Genomic DNA, 25673 nt, shown 5'->3' on the forward strand with positions numbered 1-25673 from the left:
TATGATAATTATTCATCTCCGAACCTTCTGGAATTTAGGAAAATATTACATTTCTCAACCTTTTTTTTCTGTAAGCCAGGCCATCTTGACCAATTTATCATGCTTTATACTCTTTAGTGTTCTGTACTGCAATAGTATCATGTCCATCAATCATTATTTCTCTCTCATTATTTTCTTTCAGACTCTTATGGTCTTATGCTAAATCTTCTGAACTTCATGTCATTTTAACCATTATCATTCAGATTGCTGCAAAGCTTTTACTAATTCAACTTTGTTCTTCTTGATAAGTGTGTCCAATACTGAGATTTACCTCTTGATTGAGTAAGCTTGAAAGAAAAGAGATTTATCTCTACTAGGTACATGTCATTGCGGACAGTATCAAATCTTCAGCAGCTCAAAATGAAGTGAATTACCTAAACATTCAACCAAAGCACTAAATTTAGAAATTCACTGTTCTCTTCACAGTTTCATTACTCCTTGGACACCGGCCTTCCACTAACATCCCTTGCCAAGTATTCCACTTTCGTACACTAAAAGAAATACTTCCACAGCTGAGACTCAACTGTGACGCAGTTTGAATCTTGTGATAAGTTTTGTTTCTCCTGTTAGTCTTGTCTTCCAGTCTTCCACTGTAAACATTTCTGTTCTACCTGAATCCCTTTTACCAGGAATAAACTTGTCTGTCAAGCTGGTGTGAAGGAGCAGGGAATTGGAAAGAAAATATTACTTTAAATAATGTCTGTATTCAGAGAATCAAATAAGCATGCTATTGCTTATTTCAGCTTCCACCACTGTGTCCAAGTGGCATGATTACCTTTTAATTACGTTGCCATTGAACGTTTATCATTCTGAAACTTGTATGAAAATGAGCCAATTATGGTTAACACACCTGAGCTCCTGACACTTCCCATTGTCACAGAAGAGATTTCAAAGGCAAATCAATAAAACGCTGAACCGTGCTGACAACTTAATGCATATTAAGTACAAAATTCTGAAGTTACTACAATGTAATTTAATAATGACAGAAAGGCAGTCAGGTGAAACCAGCAGACAATCTCAGTCTCTGTAGTTTTAACTTATTTGCTGCTTTTTGATGAAATTTTGTCCAGTGTTCCCAAAACTCAAGAGAAACCAGGAGGATCGAAACTCTTAACAGACATCCAGGACAACTGGAGATGCACTGGGCGACAAAGAAATCTCTACTGGAATAGCAGAGTCAGTGGGAGACTCAACATTCTCCAGGATAATAAATGAAGCTTTGAAGTCTCCCATAGATCCTTTGTCATAGTTGCCAGTCCAGCACAGATTTCTGAGTAAGATAAGGTATGGCAACCTTGATACTAGGCCTATGGTCGGGCATCTGTATTAAGTTTCTAATTTGCAATGACATCGCAATTTAGTTGTGTCTAACTATCAGTCTCTAAATTCGGCACAGATGTCCATGTGCCCATTATAACTGATGAGACTTCAGTAGACTGCATGAATGTAGGCATTCTGTGCTAATCAAGGTGCCCTTGGGTACTATACCTCACCTCCCACCTGTACATCCCCTGCCACAGCTGGCAACAACATGGGGCTACATATTCCAGTTCAAAAGACACTAGATGGTGATGCAACTGAGCTGGTATAAACAACAGCATTTAGACAGGTTTTCAGCTCACTGTGAGGTTGCCATCTCTGTTTGGTTAGGTGAAATCTTTCTAGACTCAATTCTCAGCTGTCTTACCTCATGCATGGTTCACCACTACTTCCCATGTGCTGTTTTTCTCTCTCCCATTGGAGCACAGAACTGCATTGCAAGGTCTCACATTCAGAAATAGTGATGGATACCATTCCCCTAGATTTATGTATTTGAATTTTCTTTTTAGGGGGGTGAGGGGGAGGTTTCTCTGATCACTGTTTCAGGATGGGGCTAGTTGGTTTTCAAATCAGGATCAAAACATAGAGAGGGAAATCCTGGGAACAAGAAATTTGTGAGAGTTTGCAAACAGGCAGAAAACATGGATACAATGAAGGAATTTAGAAGGGGAGGAACTGGCCGCATAGAGGTCAACACTAAATATCTGGTGACTCCTTTTCATCTATGCCTTAATGTGAAGCTTACATATAAACAAAGGAATGGATTTATTATTGAATAGTTTTTCCCCCACCCTTGCTGAAATAGATTTTCGTGAAGGTATTTTCATGAAAAAGACTTTTGAATACCATATATAAACAACTTATGCTCCATCTACATTTTAATAGAAAATATTGGGAATATGCCATGACATTCGTCAATGACATGCCATAATGTCAACTGAGATTTCCGTAATGTGCTTAGAAAATGTAAAAGCTTAGATGGGATCAGATTCAAATAGCATGAAAGAACAGAGACACTGGCATAGTGAGGCAGAGTTTCTGAGTGTCATAACGCTCTGAAAATACAATGCAGTATTCCAGAAACGTTATTTTTGAATCTGATATTAGCTTTCAGGAAAGCCAGTCTGGGTTGTCAAACACGTTCTCAGGAAGCATAGGGAGAATTTATGAGTATGGCAACACTTGCAAACCCTTCTAGAAGCAATAGTCATGAGATGTCAGGACTCTGAAGACTCAATTTATGTTCTAAATTGTGTTGCTGATGCAGTGTGTGTGACATATTCCAGTCTTTTCACCTTGCTGTGCTCTGCCTAGGGAGAGTTGCTTACCAAAATATGTATGCCCAAGATGACACATTATTTGCATCACTAGACCTTGTAGTATTAAAACAGTGCAACGGAGAGCATAATCCCTACTGTGGTGACATGAACTAGCAACAGTGATTTTAGCAGCAGTTACTGGACAACACACAGGAGCAAAACTGGAGATTCTCCAAGGAAAATTTCCTTCTGCCAAACAAAATGCTTTTCTTCTTGTCTGTACAGAAAAATAACCTTGACCTTTTCAAAGTGTTGGTAGAGTTTACAACCTCAGAGAAAACTTCTGATCTCTCTCCATTTATCATGTGTTAGTACTTGGACATGCAGATTTTTGCTAATTGGGTTAGTCCTACATAATATACATATATTATAGACTTCACTGAAGAAAATAGCAGTTCATCCAGTACTACCTGCAGTGGCAAATCATAAACCAGAATACAGACCTAGGGATCTGAACCTTTAGTAGGAACCACCTTCATAAAAGGCAAGAGACTAATGTTTTCCTCCATTCCATAAAATACCTTTTCCTACTCCAGGTCACGCTGGCCCAGCAGAATCTGTTCCAAATTGTACTGTAGCAGCATTTTCTCTTTTCCAATACATGACTTTCCTACAGGTAATACAAATTGCTATCAATAAGGTGATAAATCTGTAACAGTGTTACACTGTTCTGGTAATAGGTGCCAGAAAAGAGGAGAAAGTTTGTATGAAAGTGTCACCTAAGGAGACATTCTATAAGTGTTTATTATCAAACTTTGTCTCTGGAAAATAATCTATTCTTTTTGACCACAAAAATATATTTTTCATTTTCAGAAATTGTTGTTGATTTTTATTATTTTTCCCAACTCTAGCACATTTAAGTACCAAAACCGTGTCACTGATAGTGTTGCATTTACCTCTGCACTATTTTAGCTATGATCCAGAAATTCTCTGCTTCACAACCAAATTAATCAGGAGTGGGTATTTAGTTTTTTGTTTTTCTCTAGTTTCATATGCTATTTTAAATCTCTAACTGATAAGCAATTCACAGAGCTCCAGGAGCCAAGCAAAATAAATAGCTGTATGTCCATTAGAATGTAAATTAACTCATTACTATGCCAGCTTCTGACCTTTTCTGATAGCTGTATTCTTGCTAACAAAGACTCTTTGCTATTCATGTAAGTAAAAATGTAATGGTAGCTTGAGATTCCCTAGCATATTTTATAGGAAATTCTCATAGATGCAGGTGACCAGTTGAGGGTCCCAGCTTGAACAGCAAGTACTTCTATTGTTCATGACTTTGAATAGCTATCCTTTTTCTAATTACTTGTGAAGATCTGAATATTATTGAAAAAATGGTGCTTAAGAAGGCTAGATCAGTGAAACTTCATGAACCGCACAAAAAGTTCTCCTATGTATAAGAAGATGAATATTGATTTAGCACCTGATCTCCCAGTCAATTAGGTTTTTTGTATGAGTTCTATAGACTTCAGTGAGATGAGATCAGGTTTAATTTCCCAAAGCATTCCTCTTGCCTCCACGTAATTTCTGATAAACTTCTCTGTCTCACACTTCATGCTGCTTATCAAGAAATCTGATAAGTTTTAAGGGAAGAAATATAGACTTGAACTCATGGTGTCCCCAAGTCATCTGGAGAAGAGATGAGCCACAGAAGGTGCTTCCCCAATGAGGTCTAAAGGTCTAGCTGACCTTCCTGTGAATCGTGCCTGGTTCTTGTCTTGTACCTTCATAGAGTTATTATCTGTGGCCAGAAAAATAGTCATTTTTTGCACATATGTATTAGGCCAAAGACAGTGAAAAATAGTGCTGATTAGGACTGGAGCACTGCTTCTGTAGCAGCCTTACTTGTGTTAAGATCAGGAGAAATGGCACAGTAGATCATAAAGCAAAATGCCATCACAAGCAGCTGCTAAGGATCATTTTATACAGTTGTGAGTTCTTTCAGGCAAAAGTAATTAGTTACATTAGGGCACATGTACACACCCCTAAAGAAGACAGAGCTATTTCACAGTTTTATGAACCTGAAGCTGCATTTGATATAACAGCTGATGACTGTAACAAGCCCTCACCTCAGTGCAGCATGGTGCTACATCATACATGCCATGCTGCTGGTGTGTACCCTACTACAAGGGAAAAAGCAATGGGTCTAACCATATATTATGTTGTGGACCTGTCAAACATGACAGGTTATTCATCTCACTCTGATGTGCTATGTGTTACTTTTCTGCTTAGGAAACTGACTGCCACTGGCCTGGACAGGCAGACACTCTCCTGGGTGTGCACCTGTCCTGGCCAGGCCCAAAGAGTTGTGGTAAATGGATTTAATTCCAGCTGGAGACTGGTCGCAAGTGGTATCCCTCAGGGCTCAGTGCTGGGTCCAGCCCTGTTCAATGTCTTTATCAATGACCTGGATGAAGGCATTGAGTGCACCCTTAGCAAGTTTGCAGATGACACTAAGCTGGGTGGAAGTGTCGATCTGCTGGAGGGCAGGGAGGCTCTGCAAAGGGATCTGAACAGGCTGGACCACTGGGCTGAGACCAGTGGCATGAGCTTTAACAAGGCCAAATGCCAGGTCCTGCACTTGGGGCACAACAACCCTGTGCAGTGCTACAGACTAGGAGAAGTCTGCCTAGGAAGCTGCCTGGAGAAGAAGGACCTGGGGGTGTTGGTTGACAGTGACTGAACATGAGCCAGCAGTGTGCCCAGGTGGCCAAGAAAGCCAATGGCATCTTGGGTTGTATCAGAAATGTCATTACCAGCAGGTCCAGAGAGGTTATTCTCCCTCTGTACTCGCCACTGATGAGACCACATCTGAAATCCTGTGTTCAGTTCTGGGCCCCTCACCACGAGAAGGATGTTGAGGCTCTGGAGTGAGTCCAGAGAAGAGCAACAAAGCTGGTGAAGGAGCTGGAGAGGAAGTCTTATGAGCAGCGGTTGAGAAAGCTGTGGTTGCTTAGCCTGGAGAAGAGGAGGCTGAGGTGTGACCTTATTGTTCTGTACTACTACCTGAAAGGAGGTTGTAGAGAGGAGGGTGCTGGCCTCTTCTCCCAAGTGACAGGGAGCAGGACAAGTGGGAATGACCTTAAGCTGCGTCAAAGGGTAATATCTGGCACTGGCAGAGGCTGCCCAGGGAGGTGGTTGAGTCACCATCCCTGGAGATGTTTAAAAGATGGGTAGACGAGATGCTCAGGGACATGGTTTAGTGGCAGATAGGAATGGTTGGACTCGATGATCAAAGAGGTCTTTTCCAACCTAATGATTCTATGATTCTATGGTTTTTAACCCATTGCATCGGGTGTCATCCCAACCAAAGACCAAATGGATCCTCCACAGCATGGAATTGTCACTGTGAAGGACAGCTGACAACAGGACTAGCTAACTAGGCTAGAAGAGCTGGTATAGTTACAGTCCTCTTGCACTTACTCTTTATTTCAAGCCAAAACCCCTTTTAGTTGTTGCTAGAGCGAGAGCTCAATACTTTAGTCTGTTTGAAAGAGATGAACTTTGAAAAGGTATTACAGGGCAATGATTGATTTTATTAGAAATGAAACTACTAATTTTCATTCCCTATTCATCATCTGATATTTTATATATGACATGACCTATTCAAATTTTTTATCATCTGCTTGTTTTCATAAGTATTGTTTCATTCTATTTCAATTAGTGTTTTCCTTTCAGATTTTGTTTACTGCAGTATATAAATTAGTTGAAATTACTTGTTCTCATTGACTGGGTTTGTTTTCCTAGAAAAGGAGAGAAAATTTGAAGAATAACTGAATCCATGCTCCGTATTTTTTCTATGTATGCGTAGTGAAGCCATTATCTCTCCCACCCTTATTTTTGGAATTTCAGCTGGAAGATAATGAGTGAGCCCAATTGTAGATTGAATTCTGTGCACCTAATCCAACTACCTCTAGCATAGCTCAACAAAAGGTAAACACACAGAGGAATATAGATGTAACATGAATGGTCAGAAAGTTACCCTCTGTGCTTCTGACAGTGTAGTGCACTGTGTGTCTGAACTCTCATTGTCAGAATCCCACTGTCACATACATTTGAAGTCAATGGGTGTTTGACACCTCTGGAACTGGGGCCCCAGTGTAGACAACTGATAGACATCCCAGAGATCCTAATAGGAGAAAGAAAAAGTATGAGGGAAAAAAAATCTACTGTTACAGTAAATTTATACAGTAACATTTCTAGAAAGAAAAGCTTTTGCTTAAGTCAAGTGTTGTCTCATGGACATTGATAAGATGCCTGTGGAGTCAGCTAATGCTGTGGGAGTGCTCATCAGCCATCTGTTCATTGACTTCCAAGAAAGGTCTGTGCAGTGCTTGGGACAGCTTTGCTCAGGAAGCCATATCCAGCGAGGCTTTTATAGCACAAAAAAAAATACCAACAAACAAACAAAAACCACAAGAAAGCCAGCAAAAGCTAATGGGCAAAACTCTTGCTGCATCATCACTGTGACAAGTGATGTGGAGGGAAGTTGACGTGCCCTGAACATTGCTTTGGATGAAAAGGTTTTATCTGTGATGCTGTTGAGTGTCTCCCTGCAGAACTAACACATGCAGTCCCTGAAGAAATCACACTGTTCCTGGGCTTCAGTTTAATTATACACACATGTCTGTCAAAGAGGTGAACATCATTAAATGTTCCATGGTTGGGTATCACCTGTATCCGTTATTTGTGATTTTATAGTGTCATAAGAACTTTTCCAGGGCCCCAGACGAAATAGTGAGGAAACTGATTTATCTAGTGGCTGGAAAAAAATAATGGAGATGGAAACCTAGCAAAAAAATATATGCATGGCAGGAAACTAATAACTGAATGCTAGTTTTGTACTGCTGAGATTATGGAACATGCAGAATTCAGGATTTTTCAAATGAACACTCTATCTTGTAAATGCTTTAAATCCTATGTGATAAGCTGCATTTAGCAAAGTAAGCCAACAATAAATACTGGCTGAAGTGTAAGCAAATCTGTAAGCAAATTTTAAGACAGAAGCATAGTTAAATTTGTATTTAAGAAGAATTAGATCCCAGTGTGATGTGATTTGTTGTTTGTTATAGGATATCTTCATCAAAAAGGAGAAGCACAATTAACTGAATCTTGAGTTTGCACTTATCTGAAAAAAAAGGAAAAAAAAATGGTTTTTCCCAGATATATTTGAATCCAAAATCTGGTTGCTGTTACTGGTGTTTTTTGGTAAATTTTCAACATAGAAGCCCTCACAGCTATGATTTCCTGTGAAGCTCATTTTGGAAGGTGGTATTTGAATTTTAAAAGCAATGTCAAAAATCATTTTTATAGCACTGCTTTATGAGAAAATGTAATTTTGGTTTTAAAAAAGCATATGGTTGTTACTGTACCTCAGCTTATTTATTTGAAATGAAACAATTAAAATTTCATTACAGTGTTGGCCACCTGCTGCTGTACCTTATTGCAGTATGAATGGCCAACATTGCAAAATAGATCATTGTATTCTCAAAACTAACATTGGAAAAATTTATTGGGTTACATATCCTATACGCACACTTATGCATTACATTACACTAAGTAGTGACCACAGTAATTTCCTGCAGGCATCTGGCCGAGTGGCAGTGGTTGCTCTTTGGCAGAAGCCAGTCACCTCACTCTTCTATCCAAATCTGATTCAGACATTTACTGCTGTCTTTAAAAGTAGTGTTAATAAAGAATTATTTAAAATTAATAGAAATATATGTGAGCCTTCAGAAACTGAGCCACAACTTATGTATATTTATATAATATTCTCAGCTGCTCAAGTTTTTACAGAAGACATCACAAGTTGGTCATTAGGAGGTTAGGAGTTTAGGGAGGGAGAACTGGAAATCTGTAAGTGAGATATGGTGGTTATAAGACCTTATCCAGTATACATGCCTTGTTAGATGTGAATTGATTAGAAGGTTGAGCGGTATTAATATCTATTCATACTCAACAGAAGTTGAAAGCCGCACTCTTTGGAGAACAAATTTCAGTCTTGCCTGTAAATCAGTACTGGATTGATGTCAGTCTGCCAGCAGCTGTCATTTAGGTGGGGTCCCATTGTCTCTGGTGAGGAATACTTACAGCATGTCATGAACTAGCACCAGGGAGTCAAGGGAAAATGTGGTGGTATGAAGTGAGGTCAAACTGCTTCTCATTGCCAGATGCAGATGTAGTTGCTGAAGGCCACACCATTGAGTGTGCAAATACACATTGTTCAGATATACTCTTCAGATGAGTTTCCAAGCCTCAGTTTACTACATTTAGAGGCTTTGGTCCCATATTTATGCAAAGCAATCTTTAAGGGTGAAAGTTATAAAGCAGCATGCAGAATACACAGAAGGGTGCACTTTGCTTTTATAGGTTTTCATATGAAGTTTCTGTTACACTTGCAATGTGCTACGTATACATTATACTCTTGAATTCTTGAATTAGCAGCAGTAGTTGTGTGTATTTAAATAACAGTGATAATTTTGGATGTGTTTGGTTCAAAACAACTACACACAATCAGTCTTGCATTCAATAACTTATAAAGCAATACATTGTCTAATGGACAGTTGAGTTTAGATTGCATTTAGTTTGTCCAGGAATACATATATTATGAGAAGGAAAATGAAAATTGCCATGAAATACAGGAAAGGTATAAGATAGGGTTCACTCTATAGAACTAGACCTTCATCTATTTAGCCTAGCACCTAGTCTTTCACATAGGTGAGAGATCATCTCAGCTTACACAAGATCTTGGTCGAGTATCTGCATTTAAATCTGAAGAATGGATTTTAATATCAGTTCCAAGGTTTGTTACCTATAAAACTTTAGCTTCTAACATTCTTTTGTACACATATGGATATCCAATACTATTTTAAAATTTTGCTTTGAATCATTTACTTCTGTGGCATTCTATATCCAGTTAGTTTTCTTAACATAATTTCATGCTGTGTCAGTAATATTTTATTTTATTTGTTTTGAGTGTAAATGTTGTCATTTGTATGTTGCAGTCTATGCCTGTAGCCTCCAAGCTAAATATAAGTCCACGTTCTTCTTGTTTGGGTAAATAGTTCAATTTAAAAAGAAAAATCTTCACTTGATATATATGTCATTATTTATTTGATTTATGAATACTTATTATGTTTTCATAATTTATAATAAAAATTTCTGATAGCTTCAGAAAAACATCTTTTAAATGGAGACAGTAAACAAACAGGGAAAATGGCATTTCAGTTTTACCTGGAGCAATTTTTGCTTCCAGTGAGTTATGGGAGGTGCATCACAACCAGTGGGGAGGGAATGTTACCTCTACCAATTATTCCCAAACACCTAATCAGTGTAAAAAGTTGTTTTGAGATGCCTTTCAGCAAACTCCTTGCAAGTTTCAAGTCTTGTCTTCAGCTTCAAGGAGAAAAACGCTTTTCAACTTTCACTCATATTAGCTGAACAGAACAAGAGTAGCTAATAAGAAGGTACCCATCTGCCATCCAAGAGGTTATTAAATAAGCTGCTTCTACAGAATCTTTAATAGTGGAGGTGATATACAAGCCAGAACTACACAGGATGCCTGTTATCTCATCTTGAATTTGCAGATGGAAATCAATCTCTCTACTTGTTAAGAAACCAGGTTTTAGCCAAATACTGTAGAGTCAGCAAATACACAAACCTTTTCAGGATTACTTTTCCCAATACAGACATACTATGGGAACATCCAAAATATTTGTTTAAAAGAACTATCAACTTCTACATCAGTGTAAGAAAACAGCCAGTGTTCCTCTGTAAAAGTTTCAAGGGCTTTCTTACTCCAGGATTTTTCAGTCTAAGTGAATTATGTAGCACAGCAGAAAAATTTATCTCATTATCACAGAATTCTAGGCACCTTAAATACTGTGTACAAATACAATTCCTGTTTTAATTTGTCTCTGGAAAGATACTCTCCCTAGCATTCTTGTGATTTTATTTTTTTTCTAGAGTTGCCTTAGAAAAAGAAATAATGAAGTCAGTACTGCTCTTTACAGCTTAATTCTTTTTTTTTAAATGAAAAAGCAGCCTTCCTATTAGATGTCTCAATTTAAGCCCCATTTCTGTTTCTGACAAAGCAAATAAACTCCTTGTTATTAGGTTTTAATCTTTCTTAAGAAGGTCCACAGACTGGATTTTGCCTGCTATTAAACTAAGAATTATTTTTTTCAGGAAAGCTACACTGAAAGCTGATATTTTTTAAACTTTGACCCAATATGTTGCTTCTTTTTATTTAATATTTTGTAAGCTTTTTTAACACTGTGCTGCACAATATAGGAACAGTGTTTGCAATGAGCATTTCAAATCATCTCCTTTTATGAAAAGGACATATTTGAAGTTTTAAACATTGGTAAGCTGCGATAGTTGAAATTCATGAGAATCACTAAAGTTTTTCGGTCAGTCAATAGACAAGAAAAAGGAGTTAACTAGTTCTGTAGAAGAGGTAGTCATGTCTGATCACTTTATAACTGTAACAAAAAAACGGACAGTATCAAAATGAGCAACCTTCCCAAAACTTGGCTACCTTATCTAGACTGATGAAAGTTATTTTTATCCAGGTTTTTCTTCTAAAAAAACTCTTGTATTATTAGGTTTTGTTGATGGGATGTTCTGAATTGCTACTTCTTTAAAGGTGCGACTGCATTTGACACATCAATACCAGGTCATTTGATGTCTTCTCCAATGTCCACCAAGACAATTGGAAGTTCTTTTGTTTAGTTCTTTTAATTTCAACTTAATCCCATGCTGTTTGTTAAGTATGGCAATGATCTCAACAGTTCCACTTGCATAATTGTATGTATATGCATATATATATATATATGCATATATTTTTTCTTAGAAGTTATCCCCTGTGTTTTTTTGTTTTCACCCCTTATGTGTAGAAAACTTTCATGTATATTAATACTATCTGCAGACCTGAGTGAGAACGGAAGCATAGACATGACAGAGCCTCCACTCTTTATGCATCAGAAAAATCTGCTAATGTTATTTTTTGTTTATTTCAGGTTTCTTTTCTCCATGGAAAACTCCAAAGCCTGTAAGTTCCCTTTCAAAACTATATGCAGTGAGTTCATAAGATGACTATTACTCAAAACAAATTTCTGTAGACTTTCACCTAATCGTTCTGTTCCCAGCTCATGAAACACCACTCAGCAGTGCATAAGTGTCAGAGACAGCATCAGGGGTGACCTCACTAATAAATTCTGCAGATCTGTTCACTTGGAGTCTGCCAGCAGTCATCTGGAGAAAGGAGCGTGTCCATGTTAAGAAGTGTGTCAAGAACCAGAAATGCAGTGACTCAACAATGAGGGGGCTGGAGGAGAATGCAGCAGAAGACCCCAGCACTGAGACCAATCTAGTTGGCTTGAGTTTAACATCCTTAAAGTGATTGTTATTCTTTCTTGACTCAGTAGACCTGGAGCTGAAAGTAGTCACATTTCAAGTGAGAGATTTGACATGATAACTTACTGAGGTGCCTTCTAACCAACATTTCTATGTTTCTATGATTTTAAGAGTAAATCCCAAGGTATGAAGACGTTACCTACTCTTAAGACTTTGAGCAATGACTGTGTTTATTCTATTGATGCCGCATGATATTATTTTTTGAACTAGAGACAACATTCAATGACAACAGAGCAAAAAGAAATCATCGTAGGCTACTGGTTTTGGTTGTCTTTTTTATGTTTTTTATTTTTAGTTTTTTATTTCTAGTTTTTTATTTCTACTGCAAAGATCTTAAAGTAGTGCTTATCTCTCATCTGAAGTATAAGCATTGTCATCAGACCATTACCCCAACTTAGATTTGATGCCCTGCACTCAATGCCATACTTACAAGTTTCCAAGAGCACCTTCATCTGTGAGCTAGCATTATGATAAATCACTTTGCAAAACACTATGTGACTATTTAACTAATCGACCTGGGCTTGGGAGATATAATTCCCCTTGTAATTTTCTGTTCAAGTAACTATTTATGTTAGCAGTATTACCCACATATAAGAATGTTTTGTTCTGTTTTTAACACCACACGAAGATTTAAGAGATAAACCACAAGCAAGTACTAGACATATGGGACCCAATAGGGTTTTCCCAATTGATCTCTAGTTTCTTGTCCTTCTTCCAGGGAAAAATTTACTCACCAAAAATAATTATATTTTCTGTTATCTTTTTAAAGCCTTCTTTAAATATTTAAATTTTATTCAATTTCACAATTTGAAAGAGGTAAGTGTTCTGTTTCTCTGCCACTGTGCAAGAAATTAGGAAGCTTTCACTTCTAGATAGACAGAGCCCCACATGACTTTATGCTTCATAGCAATAAGGTAGGTAGGTAGTTTGGTTTCACTAAATTGCATTCTTTTTTTAGATTTCACACTGAAGGTAAGATCTAAACAGAAATCTCCATTATTTCCCTGGATTCTAAGGAACTGATATTAAGTCCAGTTCTCCTTTCCTATATAGACATAAAAGTCATAATCAGATTCGTTTCTGGGGATCTTTAAATTAACCCTCAAATGAAACAATTATATACTGTACATATGTTTATATATACCTGAGGTAATTCCTTTAGAGACAGAAGAGCTATCAGAACTATTATTCTTGTGACTTGCCACGTAGGCTAATTTATCAAACACAGAGGGTAATCTTATCTTGCTGTAAAGGTTACCTGAAGTTACCCCAGGTACTTTTCTATACCTAAGCTAATTTGATGACAACTCGGGTATCTCCATATGTTACTGCATTGTATAGGATCTATATACTTACGATGCCCTCATATATCACATCACAAAATAAATGTGTCTTTCCTGAACAACACTGGTGAATACTGAATGCAGTATTCCATATCTTCACCTTTAGCACATACCATTACTACTTTCTCAACTTAAATATCATATCCAATGCATACTAATGCAAGACAGTCATCCTATGATTGACTGAGATACCTAGATCTTTTTTCCTTCATAATCTCTAATGAACCAGCCCTTCTTGCTGCTGAAACTGACAGAGGCACAGCTTGAATTATAACACTGCCCTGTATAAAGAATGAGGTCCTCAATCACTTAAAATGGCCGATATCCATATTCTGTTTATTTTAAGTATGAAGCTAAGATTGTCAGATCACCTGGGATGTATAAAGTGGCAATCACTCAGCATGTTTGCCAGGACCACTTTAAAACATCTGCAGTCCACACATACTTGGTGCGGAAAAAGCGTGATGCTTTTAATCATCAGAACAGGGAGCAAAGCCTACCTGCTGAGCCAAACATCTTCTGAAACTGAGGAACTAAAGGCAAAGGATAATCACAGAATTTATGGAGAAAGCTGGCAGTAAACCCATAATCATCTTTGATAAGGCAATGTTGATTCAACACTAGAAGCTGGTGGTACTTAATCACAGTTCGGTTTGTTTCCAAGAGTCATTTTTCATCCAATTAACTGATTGTTGTGTTACATGTGAGAACGCACTGTTCTGGAGGCTTTACCATCCGTTGTTTCAGGATGGGTCACAGAAAAAAAATAATGCAAATATTTATTTCCTGAGATAAACCTTTGTGTTTTGTTTGACTTAACCTCTTCAAACGTATTTGCTAATGCAATTCAATTAGTAGCCAACTCCTTCAAAGATAAAAATGCAGATCCCCGAGTCTTCTTTTGCAGTTTCTTGTATTATCTCCTGTCTTGATGTACTTGTGAGACCACTAAGGGCAGACTTCAAGACAATGTGGATTGAGGCAGCTTTCATGCATTGACAATACACAGCTGGGTACTTCTCTAAATGGTCTGGAAGTGTTGAAAAGCTTATCTGGTGCTTGGGAGTTCAGTTGGATGACGCCAGTGTCATTTTGTATATAAGAAAGAAACAGTAAGAAATGAAAAAGACTGCATCAGCCTAATGCTCACTTTTCTCTCACCATGTTCTGTGCTTTATCATTGAACATTTATCCCAAAATGCTCAAATACTGTCTGTAATAGATTTCTCTTTGGGTTTGTTTTGTTTTGTTTTGTTCAACTGAAGCTGCAAATTCTGCTCGCAGTTACAGTAATCTGTTCTCCCTGGGCAGCTAGCTGTTTTCATGCATTCTCAAAAGATACAGCATTAAGATCATTCAGTTGCTAACCATTCTGGCCAGCTGTTAGTTAAGCACTGCTTTCAGTTGTGTATTTTGATGACTCTGATAATTGTATCTTCACAGATTCTACCTTTAGCGAAATAACTTCCAATAGCTCGACGCTTTCTGGGGGAAGGGGTTCTCAATATGCCTCAGGAGTAATGCTTGTCCCTAATCCATATTTGAGATCATGATGTCTGAGAAAGATCGCATGAGTAACAAATTAACAAGTACGTTTGACCAAGCCATTTTATAAAGGGCACAACGCACACTTTTCATCTCAAAAGACAGCAAAAGGATTTGCTAATCATGCAAAATACATGTTTAACTGAAATCAGTGTCTTTGGGCTCATTGTGGAAGTCACGGTTTTTGCAACACTTATTTCTGTTCTGTTTTTACTCCAGATGATGGAACGATGGGAGAATCAAGGCAGCCCTCAAACAAGCCTGTCTGCTCCAGCTATGCCACAGAATATCCCCTATCCACCCACTCTTCACCGGAGTTCATTTCCTGATTCAACAGAGGCCTTTGATCCACGAAAACCTGACCCATATGAGCTGTATGAGAAATCAAGAGCTATTTATGAAAGTAGGCGTAAGTGAAAGCCCTGTTCACCCTGCTGACCATCTATTATTTTAAGATTTTGCCTATGAATGTGTCACTACAGACAGATTTTTCCATAATTATCTTTTGTACCTTAATGAAAGCATTTATAATCCCAGTGATAGAGGCCATTATAAATTATTCAAAATTTCTACACGTACATTTTCCTAGATCTTGCCTAGATTCTGAAGTTTGACTTTCATTGTTTTTTTTCTTTATACTTTTGCTATCCTGATTTTGACTGTTAAATCCTTAGTGAAGAAAACTAGATATGCTACTATATTTTGATGTGTTATTTTCCTTCATAGTTAAGAAGAAACTTAATGTTCTGTCCATTCCAGTGGGAGAATGTGAATTTATCAATATAAAATTGTTTCACTTACTTTCTTTTTAAAGGGAAGTTTATTAAAGAAATTTCAGTTTTACTTTGTTTTATAAAAACTACTTCGACAAGTTTTCACATTGTTCTTGGTAGTTAGAAAGATACCCATAGCATTAATAAATACTATTTGAAGATCCACACAAAACAGTATCAAGCTATCAAGATTCCCATCTTGATTTTATTTTTCATGTTTTTTGAAGAGCGTACCACATATTTTCCACAAGGGTAAACGAGGTTAAAATTATATACTACTTATTTTACAGAATATTTTAGATAAAAGCATTATTCTAAATTATCCAGAGATTTTCATGTTATTATGATCAATGCTTCAAAATAGTTTGTTTTTTTAATGAAGGCTTTTTTATGGCAGTTATTACTTGCACATACCCCCTTTCAATTCCTTTTATAAATTACTTTAGCCTATAGAAAAAATTACTTTATAAATTACATATAAAATACTGCACTGCAGCTAATCCATTTTAGGACATTCATATTAGTTGGGCCCTGAGATATAAAGATAAACCTAAACCAGGATAATCCATGGTCCGAAATGTACAAATTTCTTCAGCATGCAATGGGATAGTCTGAGCTGGAGAAGGTTCACAAGAGAGCAAGTCATACAAGGGGCGGCTGAGAGAACTGGAACTGGATGCTTTAGCCTGGAGAAAAGGAGATCAGGGGAGACTGTTGCTCTCCACAATTACCTGAAAGGAGGTTGTAGTGAGGTGGGTGTCAGTCTCTTTTCCCAAGTAACATGTGATGGGACAAGAGAAAATGGCCTTAAGTTGCACCAGGGAAGGTTCAGATTGAGTATTAGGGAAAATTTCTTCACTGAAAAGATTATCAAGCACTGGAACAGGCTGTCCGGTGAAGTGATGGAGTCACCATCACTGGAGATGTTAAAAAGAGGTGTAGATGTGGCACTCAGGAACATGGTTTAGTGATGGACTTAGTTTTATATTTATAGTTGGACTTGATCTTAACGGTCTTTACAGACTTCCTGTATTGAAACAAATATCTTTTTAAGACAATTAAGAAAAATATATACATACCATGTACATATATGGGATACATGTTTATATGGCATCTGCTTTCATCTTGGTCCTCATTATGAAGTTCTGTATTTACAGAATCACCCTAATTAATGAAAGCAAATGGGCTTAATGCATATTTGCCCTTCAAAAAACTGTGGGAATATTGATCTGTTGTCAACTACAAAGACTAGCTCACAATCCAAAAGATAATACATTACACTAAAAGATATATCACACCATTCAATAAAATAATAATAAATTGCGTCCTTATTATTGATGGATGCCTTCTCCAGTTTTCTGTGAACTTTCTTGACCAACATGAACTCCGGTCTTTGACTGATACTATCTGCTGTATTCAGGAGCATATGCTTCATGAGAGGAAGAAATGATAACTCGTACATTGGAGTTGTCCTAAAGCCTGTGTTTAAATGGCTTAATTGTATTTGAGTTCTGTCCAAGAAGCAACTGGAAACTGTATACAAGCCCTTTTTAGACAGCTACCTAGAAAAAATGAGAATTAAAAATCATGAAGCTGTTTGACCCAAAACAAGAAAGTGATGAATTAAAAGTAAGAGTGCAGTAACCACTCCTCCCAGATTTCCAGCTGTGTTCTGATTTTCTAGCTAAACCTGAAAACTTGAATTTGTTCTCTTCTAATTCTGGTATTCTTTAAACATTTTCTGTAAGCCTGATTCCTCAGTTCCCAACCAGAGCTCTTCTACACTTATTCATTTGTTTTGGTCAAAAATAACTGCCTCAAAACATCTCTGTTCTCCCCAATATTTTTGTTTCTTGAATGCATAAGTACACATTTTAGCAAATTCAGTTCATCAAGCCTTTGATTGCTTTTATTCTCCATGTAGTGCTAGTGTTTCCTGAAGTGAGAGAAACAACAGGCAGGAAATCCAGGACTAAATCAAATTTTTCATCTGAATTGAGTATATGGGAGGGAAAGTTTCAAGATAATACATACTTAGTTTCCTACCATATGGCTGTGTCAGGTTGGTTATCCTCAATAAAGATATACCCTTAAAAAGTACAGGAAAAGTTCAGTCACTTTGGGGTTTTTTATGTATTTCTTATCTCAAAGTAAGTTTGCCTTATCGCCTGGAAAAGCCTGATAAGGAAGAGGTTCATCTTCTAATAATAGTGCAAAGAGAACAATCATGACCCGAAAAACTCAAAAAGAAAGAGATAGTATTGGGTCTTTGTTTCTCTCACAGTGAGACTCTGTTACTAAACAGTTCATTTTCGTACTGCTACAGCTCTGAATTTCTACAGATCCCTTTATCAGAGGATCTCACCACAGTCAGAACTCACCAGGACCTCATCAAATCCTCCTGCTTCCTTGTCAGAGCCAAGCACATTACACATCACAGCATAGTTCTGTGAGGAGCACAAGTGACATGACTTGAAGCAGAGCAAGAACTAGACCCAAGGAGCCTGATTCACAAGCGTTTACTGTAGTTGCTAGGTAGTTCATCCCTACCTAATGTTAGAAAGGGGCTTCAAGCACAAAATTTTCATTAAAAAAGGATGTTTTTCTTTCTACAGGAGTGGTTTTCCACCACAGGCACATGAAGGACCTGCATGACCCTGTGTGAGATAGGGATATTTCAATTTTTAATGAACACATATGAGTTACAAAGGAGTACTACTTCCACACTGGAAACAGTTTTGTAGAGACTGTTCTAATAATACAGCCTGGAGACAAATAAAATCATGCATTAGTACAAAAGCAAAGTGCAACTCTATTTTGTAAGTTACAGCTCCTTGGGAAAAATGTCATAAGTTAGCTGTTACCTGTCAAATCTTACCTGTTAGCTGTCACCTGCCTCTGCGTTCACCCATCAGCTGTGCTCAGTAGCTCCAAGTAACCCAAAAGGAACAGAAAGTGCTTCCAAAGTCTGATGGAGATTACCACATCATCCAAAACAGCTGCCTAAAAGCAAAAGAAGGGCAATTGTTTTCTTCTTTCTTTGTCTTTCCTTTCTGCAGGTACTTTTTTCATCTCTCTGCATTTTTTCCTCTTTTTATTTCTTCCCCCCACCTTATTTCTTCTCCTTGATGAAGAGAACCTATCTAGCTTTCTGCTGTTACATTATTTTGCAAAAGTTTGAAATGAAGACAACTTGCTCTAAGAACTGGATACTTTCTCCTTTTCCCATCCAGCTCTTAATTTGAGGCAAATCATTAACACCTTTCTTCCTACAAAAACTCTCAACGTATAAGTGACAGTATGATACTGCTGATAACCATGGAATTTAGGTACAGGAGCTAGAAAATGGAACATCAGATCAGGAATTTCCTATTAATGAAGCAAATTATAAGACTTGATATGCAACAGTTCTTACAGATGTAACTGGAGCTCTGTGGTTGTCACTGGGAGAACTCATCCTCCTGAAATTACCATTTTGCCTTTATAAATTCTCCTTATCCTTTCTTATATTTTATATTGAACCTCTGTAGACAGGCATTAGTCAAACAGGAGACCCAAAGCTGTTGGGAATCATAATGTTATAATATTTCTCTAGTCATAAAATGTATAATAGAAGTTTGATTTAATATTCCTCTAAATAAAGCAGTAAAATAAATATTTTTTACACTGATTAGGTTACATATTTCCTTCAGTTAGTGTAGTACTCTAAAGCTGGTGATGTGACATAAAAATGCCAGTAGGAAGAGATAAGCCATGAGGAATATTGTATTGTATATCACTATACAATAAGTGATAAGCTCTCATTGAAAGTGAAATCTGAACAACTACAGTTCCATCTTTTACTGGCAGGACAAAGGTTTCTGCTTTCAAAATCTCCCATGCTTTTTTATCCTCTGACCACGGTATCATGAGTTTCCCAAATTTCCTTCAATTCCATCAGCTACCTTATGTGCGGCATTAATTTTTTTTTCTCCGAAAGAGTTAGTTAAATTGGAAAAGAATCAAAAAGCTAAGTCCACCAACAGCTGTGAAACATGTAAATAGCAAAAGTATTAGCATAATGCATTACTAGCCTTCATAAATAAGTGTATTTTCTTGTGCAGACTTATGAATATCTTTCTCCAAGGGTCACAGACAAGCATGTCAATACATATTCAAAGTCCACCTTTCCTCTGGAATATCACTGCAGGTATTCAGCACAGATATGCATTCAAGTATGAGCCGTGTGAAAGATTTCTCAAATGGCATTCTACTGACTCATTATGTGTAACTCTGAAAATACTATACTTGCAGAAAAATACTAAGGCTGTCAGGGTTTCCTGAGTTGGATACTTAGGAAAAAAATATATAGCAAAAAAAAAATATTAGGTGTATACAACTGAATGCATTATCTTCTGACGGAGTCTGGCATAGGCTATGGCTGAGCAGGATTTTCTTCTCAAAGTTTCTTGGCTGAAGACCTACACAGTTACAGTCTTAAAAACTGAAGGAAATTTTATACATAATTGTTACTGCAATTCTTTCAGACAGTATTTTCCTTATAGAAATTTTGCCTCTAACAATTTTTCCCATTTTTGCTCTTCTGTAGTTGCAAAAAAAAAAAAAAAGAAAAAAAATTACCTTTTGGTTAAGGCGCTTTAAAAACTTGTATACATATATGTACATATAGGTACATAAGTACCACTTTGATGACATTAAATGCATAGTATTCTAAAGTATTACAGAAATAGATTTTTTGTATAGGCAAATGATTTGGGATTATAAATTCAGAAAACTAGATTCTAGTTTCAAATCTTCCTTGAGCTCATTTTGCTACATCTTTCAGTATTTCTTTTCACCAGTTATTGCCCTTTATATCAATGATATGCCTGCCTGCACTTAGTAATTAAAAGAGTACTGGGAAATGACTAATTGCTATGTATTATCATCAAACTACTCCTTGACCTAGAGTATGAGCAACGGAGATACAGGAAGGTAATTTCTTAAAGGAGTTTCCAAACAGTACAAGTCGTTGTTTTCCTTGCATCTGTTGCTACTCCAAGTGACAGCATAGAGAAGGCCTAAGAACTTCTATTACTAAATGAATGTAATCCTTTTTTTTATATGAGATGATACATAACAAAAGGAGAAAGAATTTAGCAGACAAATGTCAAATTATTTTGTATTGTTCATCACTGCAAAAAGAGTTGCTCACAATGACAAATCAAATTTGTTGGTTATAAGAACTGGCAATGAAATCAAAAGCATTTTCAAGAGGAATTAAGAGACTATCACCATCAGAGCACTGTGGATGTAAAATGAACAGTGATTGCTGGATTGCAATGTCCTAAATTACCTAAGCTAATATGAAGCATCAGTTTTACAACAGATGGTGATATTAAAGATGCAGTATTCATTTCTCTTGAACAATTTACACTTTATTAAAAGATCTACATATAGATTTTCATCTGCAAAGTGGTAGAGTGCACTTAAGAAGTCAAAATAATAACTAAGGTAATTGTCCTGTAAGCATTGGGGAACTGGTCATAGGTGCATGGGACCAATGGAAACTGCATCACCTCTGTGCTGTTTCAAACTACGGCTTGACCAGCTTTAGAATGGATGTTACCGCATGATCATAATCATTTTCATCATTTGTAAAATTCTTATTTACCTAAAGCATGGCCAGGGCTGAGCTGTTGAAGTACAGGTGTTTCTTAATGATAGTTTTGTTCTATGTATTTAACATTCAATCAAGTATGATCCAGAAAATAATGTAGTATGGATAATAAATATTATCATCCCTATCTTTCTTCAGCATAATTCTTCCTCCAAAGACTAACAGTGACTCCATTGGTGCACATAAGAATAGCCTTGTGTTATGTTATACGTGAACGATACTCCTAGGGCTGTATCTTGACAGCAAAGAACTCTGGTATTTTTGCCATTGGTTTCAGTTAAGTCAGGATTGTGACCTAGGTCTTGTTTATTTTTTATCTGTTTGCAAATATTTTGCAGCTTCAAAATAGTTTCAGTTTCAAAATCATGAGTGTCATCTATTTCAAATTAAACATCAAGCTAGATGTTACTGTTCTGTCTTCGAATAGCAAAGTTAACCTTGACTTTGCACTAATATGACATGGAAGAAGTGTTGATGTATAGCAAGATTTTTGATATGCGTAGCTGCATTCTTGTTCTCCAGAACACACAGAGTAGTCCCAATGGTGGACATTTATTTTAGTTGTAATCACACACAAGTAGCAGTTCAGAAGGACGCTGCTTAGTTTTACTTTCCCTGTTCTTGTTTCTAGGACAGATTACCTGAACTAAAAAATTTAATACAGCAAATTTACCAAGTATTTTATTTTTCATTCAAGCTCTACTTTGTAATCATTTCACTCCCATTTCACATAAGAGGCTACAATTCAGCCTCTGACAATGTAGCCACAGAATTTCAACCAAAAAGGCTTTGTATGGAGAATACACTAATCACATCAACATTTTAAAAACTTCTGCACTTTGAATGCCAATTTATGGTAACTGTGTTGAGTAGCCTTGTGTCTTTGTCCTGATCTCCCTAAACATGTCTTCTGCTGCCTCGTTTCGTAAGTGGTGGAGGCAGGTTTAATTTAGTCAAGGTTAGGAAATGCGAAAATAAATGTAATAATTAGTAAATGGAAAATTTCAAAATCCTTGTATAAAGGTTAGCTTCCTATAAAAACTAATTGACCATTTTTTATGAAAAAGGGCTTTCTAGAGTGTCTCAGTATTTTGGTAAAACTGCCAGTTCAATCAGTTTGTTCCTAGTAGATACAAGGAACCAGGATGTTTCACGAATTACCTGCGTTTTGCTTGGCTGATGACCAGTCCCAGTGGTCCTTCATCTTCACTTGGAAGTTGCTATTCCCTAGGGTTTTTGAGCCCAGAACTGTGTCAGTTTTCTATTAGTTGCCAACAGCCTGCCTATCACATGAGCACGGCTATTCAGAGGTTGTATTCTATTTTTCAAAGTATCAGTGATATAATTACACATGTCCTGTATTGCACACAGACCTAAATTGCTGATGTCAGATTCTTCCTAAAATGAACATTGCTTTCCTGCATTTACCAAATATACAGGTCTGCACTTAGGTTTGAATTGCTAGTAATCAAACTTTTAAGAACTTAAAAAATTTATTCAACACTTTCAGCCTAGTGAAATTCCAAGTTTCTGTGTGTGAAGTGTGAACTACAATGAAAACCAATGCTACATTTTGAATAGCTGACTGTGAGATAATTAACACCAAGAGGCTATATGAAATTCTGCAGAAGCAAAGAAAAGACACCTATTCATGAACAGAAGCCAAATCAGACTTAATGAGATTATCTCATAACAGGTACATTTGCCTGACCACAGCAACAGTTTGCAAAAAAGGTACTGCTAACTTGCTTAAAATACTTGGCTATCTTAGCAAGTTGGTCCCTAATTTTCTTTCACTTCGCTACTTGAGGCCAACTCTAAGGGATATCAGAGTGACTGCAGGTAGAAATGGAAACAGGAGTGAACAAACTTTACAGTGGCTCAAGAGTAACTCTAGCTGGATGACCAATAGAGAAGGTTTTGGTCCTTTCAAACCTAAAAGAATATTGAGACTATCAAGATGAAATTACCTTCAGGGCATTAAAATCGTTCTGTCTCTTTTAAGGATTCCATTAAAATCTTGAAAGTATGTGAGTAAAAAAAATCATTTCTCCAAGTTTGCAGTGGAGCAGCATCAGTTTCAAAGGTTCCAGTTCTCAGGAGATGTGCCGGTGCACTAATTTACATTTAGATAGCACCTCTCATCTCAAAGAATCCTGGAACACTTTCCAAAATCTGAAGTGTGTGAAGTAATTACCTCTTTTAAAAACTAAAGACACACAGGCACCTATAAACTAAAACACCATAGCCTATGTGACACAACTCCTAACACAACAACAACAAGAACACCAAATCCAAAGGGATGTTCCCATCCAGTGGAATGTCTATACTGTATTTTAGGTAACCAGGGGAGCAGTCACCTGACTTTGAACAGATCATGGCTGTTATGTAAATACTCTTACCAAAAAATTGTCATAAGACATTCAGTGACCTCCAACTCCTTTTCTGGGAAAATGTCTTCGCCCTAGAGCATTAATTAAGTATTGACTCAAGTGACCTATGAATATTCAGCTGCTACTGTGGCAGCCCATGTTGTCTTTAGGAAGCAGCCTACCAGAAGGCAGGTAGCTTTATTCCAAATTCTTCAAATGGAGTAAAGAGTTGCCCACAGAGGAAATAACTGCTTTCTGCCTGGTATTACCTACTTACAGTATGAACTCCATTCCTGTCTTCCTTCTAACTCAGAAAGACAACATACATGTTGCATCGCTGTCCTACAGATGCTGATGTGACAGACCTTACCCTGTTTGTACCATGAAATACGTGTGATATGATATTCAGGTTTAGAGACATGTTTAGCACTTTATTTACCTTTCTGTTGTTGGTAGTCCAGTGAAAATCACTTCTGTTTTGGGATGTTTTAAAATTCACTCTTGATGCTGCAGAGATAATAAAACTAGGTATTCTGGCTAGAAATTCCTAGTCAGAACATTTCAGAATCAGCAAAGGAAGTGTGACAGTGAGTTCAGCTATGGAGTTGTCCCAGATTCCTTTAATGCCAGCAAAGTAGTTGTATATGAAAGCAGATCAGTTTGCTGCATTTCATCTAGTGAAATGCAAATACTGTAAAACTACCTGCATGTAAATTAGGCTAAATGGGTTTACTTGCATTTGCCTTCACGTACAACCAGTTGTTGTCATTGGCAACATACAACCTTCTAGCAAAATCTTGCTCTTCTTTATGATAAAAGGCTTTTTGCAATTGAGTTAAATAAAAGCAGTGGTCAAGTCATCTAGGCACAAACATTAAACTTTCCCTTTTATTTCTGTACATGAATAAGCACAGATATTATCACCAACTTCCACAATTTTGAACTCATTAAAAATTTTATCTTCTCCATAACTTATGTTATGTTAAAGGAACGTTAGCATCTTACCATCTGTTTTCACTTTGCATAGAAATGGACAGGGAGGTCTATGTCTAGCAGGAATATGTACATGTAAACCTTGGACATCAAGAAGGAGGGGAGGAGAGAAAAATAAATGTAATAAAAAGTAGAAAATGCACTTCAGTAATTCAAACACAGCAGAGAATTTATGCTGCATCTTTAAATTACTTGAGAAATTTATTTCATCTTTAATTCCCCATTTTCCTATTCAGAACAAGTGCTGCCCAGGACTGGTTTGCGAGTGGATTCCTCTGGCAAGTATTCTTCAGCCTTCATTGTTCTGTAAACTAATTGTCCTTCATTTTATGTTTTAGTTATTCTTCTTTCTTTAATCATTTCCCTAGATAACGGCAAATCATGACAGCCCAGTCACCTTTTTATTTTTGTATGCATTTTTTGTTATGGAATGCTAACTCTAAATCTTTTGATCATAGATTTGCATTTTGAGCAAGGAAAAGTATTTCTTTTTCCTCAGCCAGTCTTTGTGTATGTTTTACAATATTTTATTTGTGCTTTCATATGTTAGTGTTCACTCCTTAACATAAAAATGTAGCTCTATATCTCATGTCCAAATCTAAGCTTATGCAACATTTTGTGTAAAACTGAAATGATTGTTTCTTCATTTGCAAAAGAACAGAACTGATGTACTATGCAGATCCACCCATTCCTTGCTCCCATAGATAACTCTAGTTTTGTAAAAAGCTAAAAGCAAGACTTTCAAAAACAGAAGCTTTTTTGTGTGTGTTTGAATCAACATCAGAATTGTAAAATGGCAATTGACATGCTTAAAAACCAGTAATATTTGATTTTCTAATGCGGTCATGTTAAGTGAACACTTAAAGCAGCCTGTTTTGACAATGTCATTAAAG

General features: G+C 36.9%; 2 protein-coding genes across 17 annotated transcripts in view; both read left to right on the forward strand.

Moving 5' to 3' along the window:
- The window catches only part of MAGI2 (membrane associated guanylate kinase, WW and PDZ domain containing 2), a 741259-nt gene that overhangs the window by 636194 nt on the left and 79392 nt on the right, over positions 1-25673 (forward strand). For 13 of the 16 annotated variants that reach the window (XM_069877803.1, XM_069878147.1, XM_069878544.1 and 10 more), the window contains 2 exons: positions 11699-11730; positions 15203-15392. In XM_069877803.1, coding sequence (XP_069733904.1) covers positions 11699-11730; positions 15203-15392 — 222 coding nt within the window. Of the gene's footprint in view, positions 1-11698; positions 11731-15202; positions 15393-25016; positions 25059-25673 lie in introns of all 16 variants that reach the window. The other 3 variants (XM_069878960.1, XM_069879041.1, XM_069877971.1) reach the window with 2 other exon arrangements.
- The window catches only part of TMEM60 (transmembrane protein 60), a 322734-nt gene that overhangs the window by 113071 nt on the left and 183990 nt on the right, over positions 1-25673 (forward strand). The window lies entirely within an intron of this gene.

The sequence above is a fragment of the Phaenicophaeus curvirostris genome, chromosome 1 (assembly GCF_032191515.1).
Source record: "Phaenicophaeus curvirostris isolate KB17595 chromosome 1, BPBGC_Pcur_1.0, whole genome shotgun sequence".
Lineage (NCBI taxonomy): Eukaryota > Metazoa > Chordata > Aves > Cuculiformes > Cuculidae > Phaenicophaeus > Phaenicophaeus curvirostris.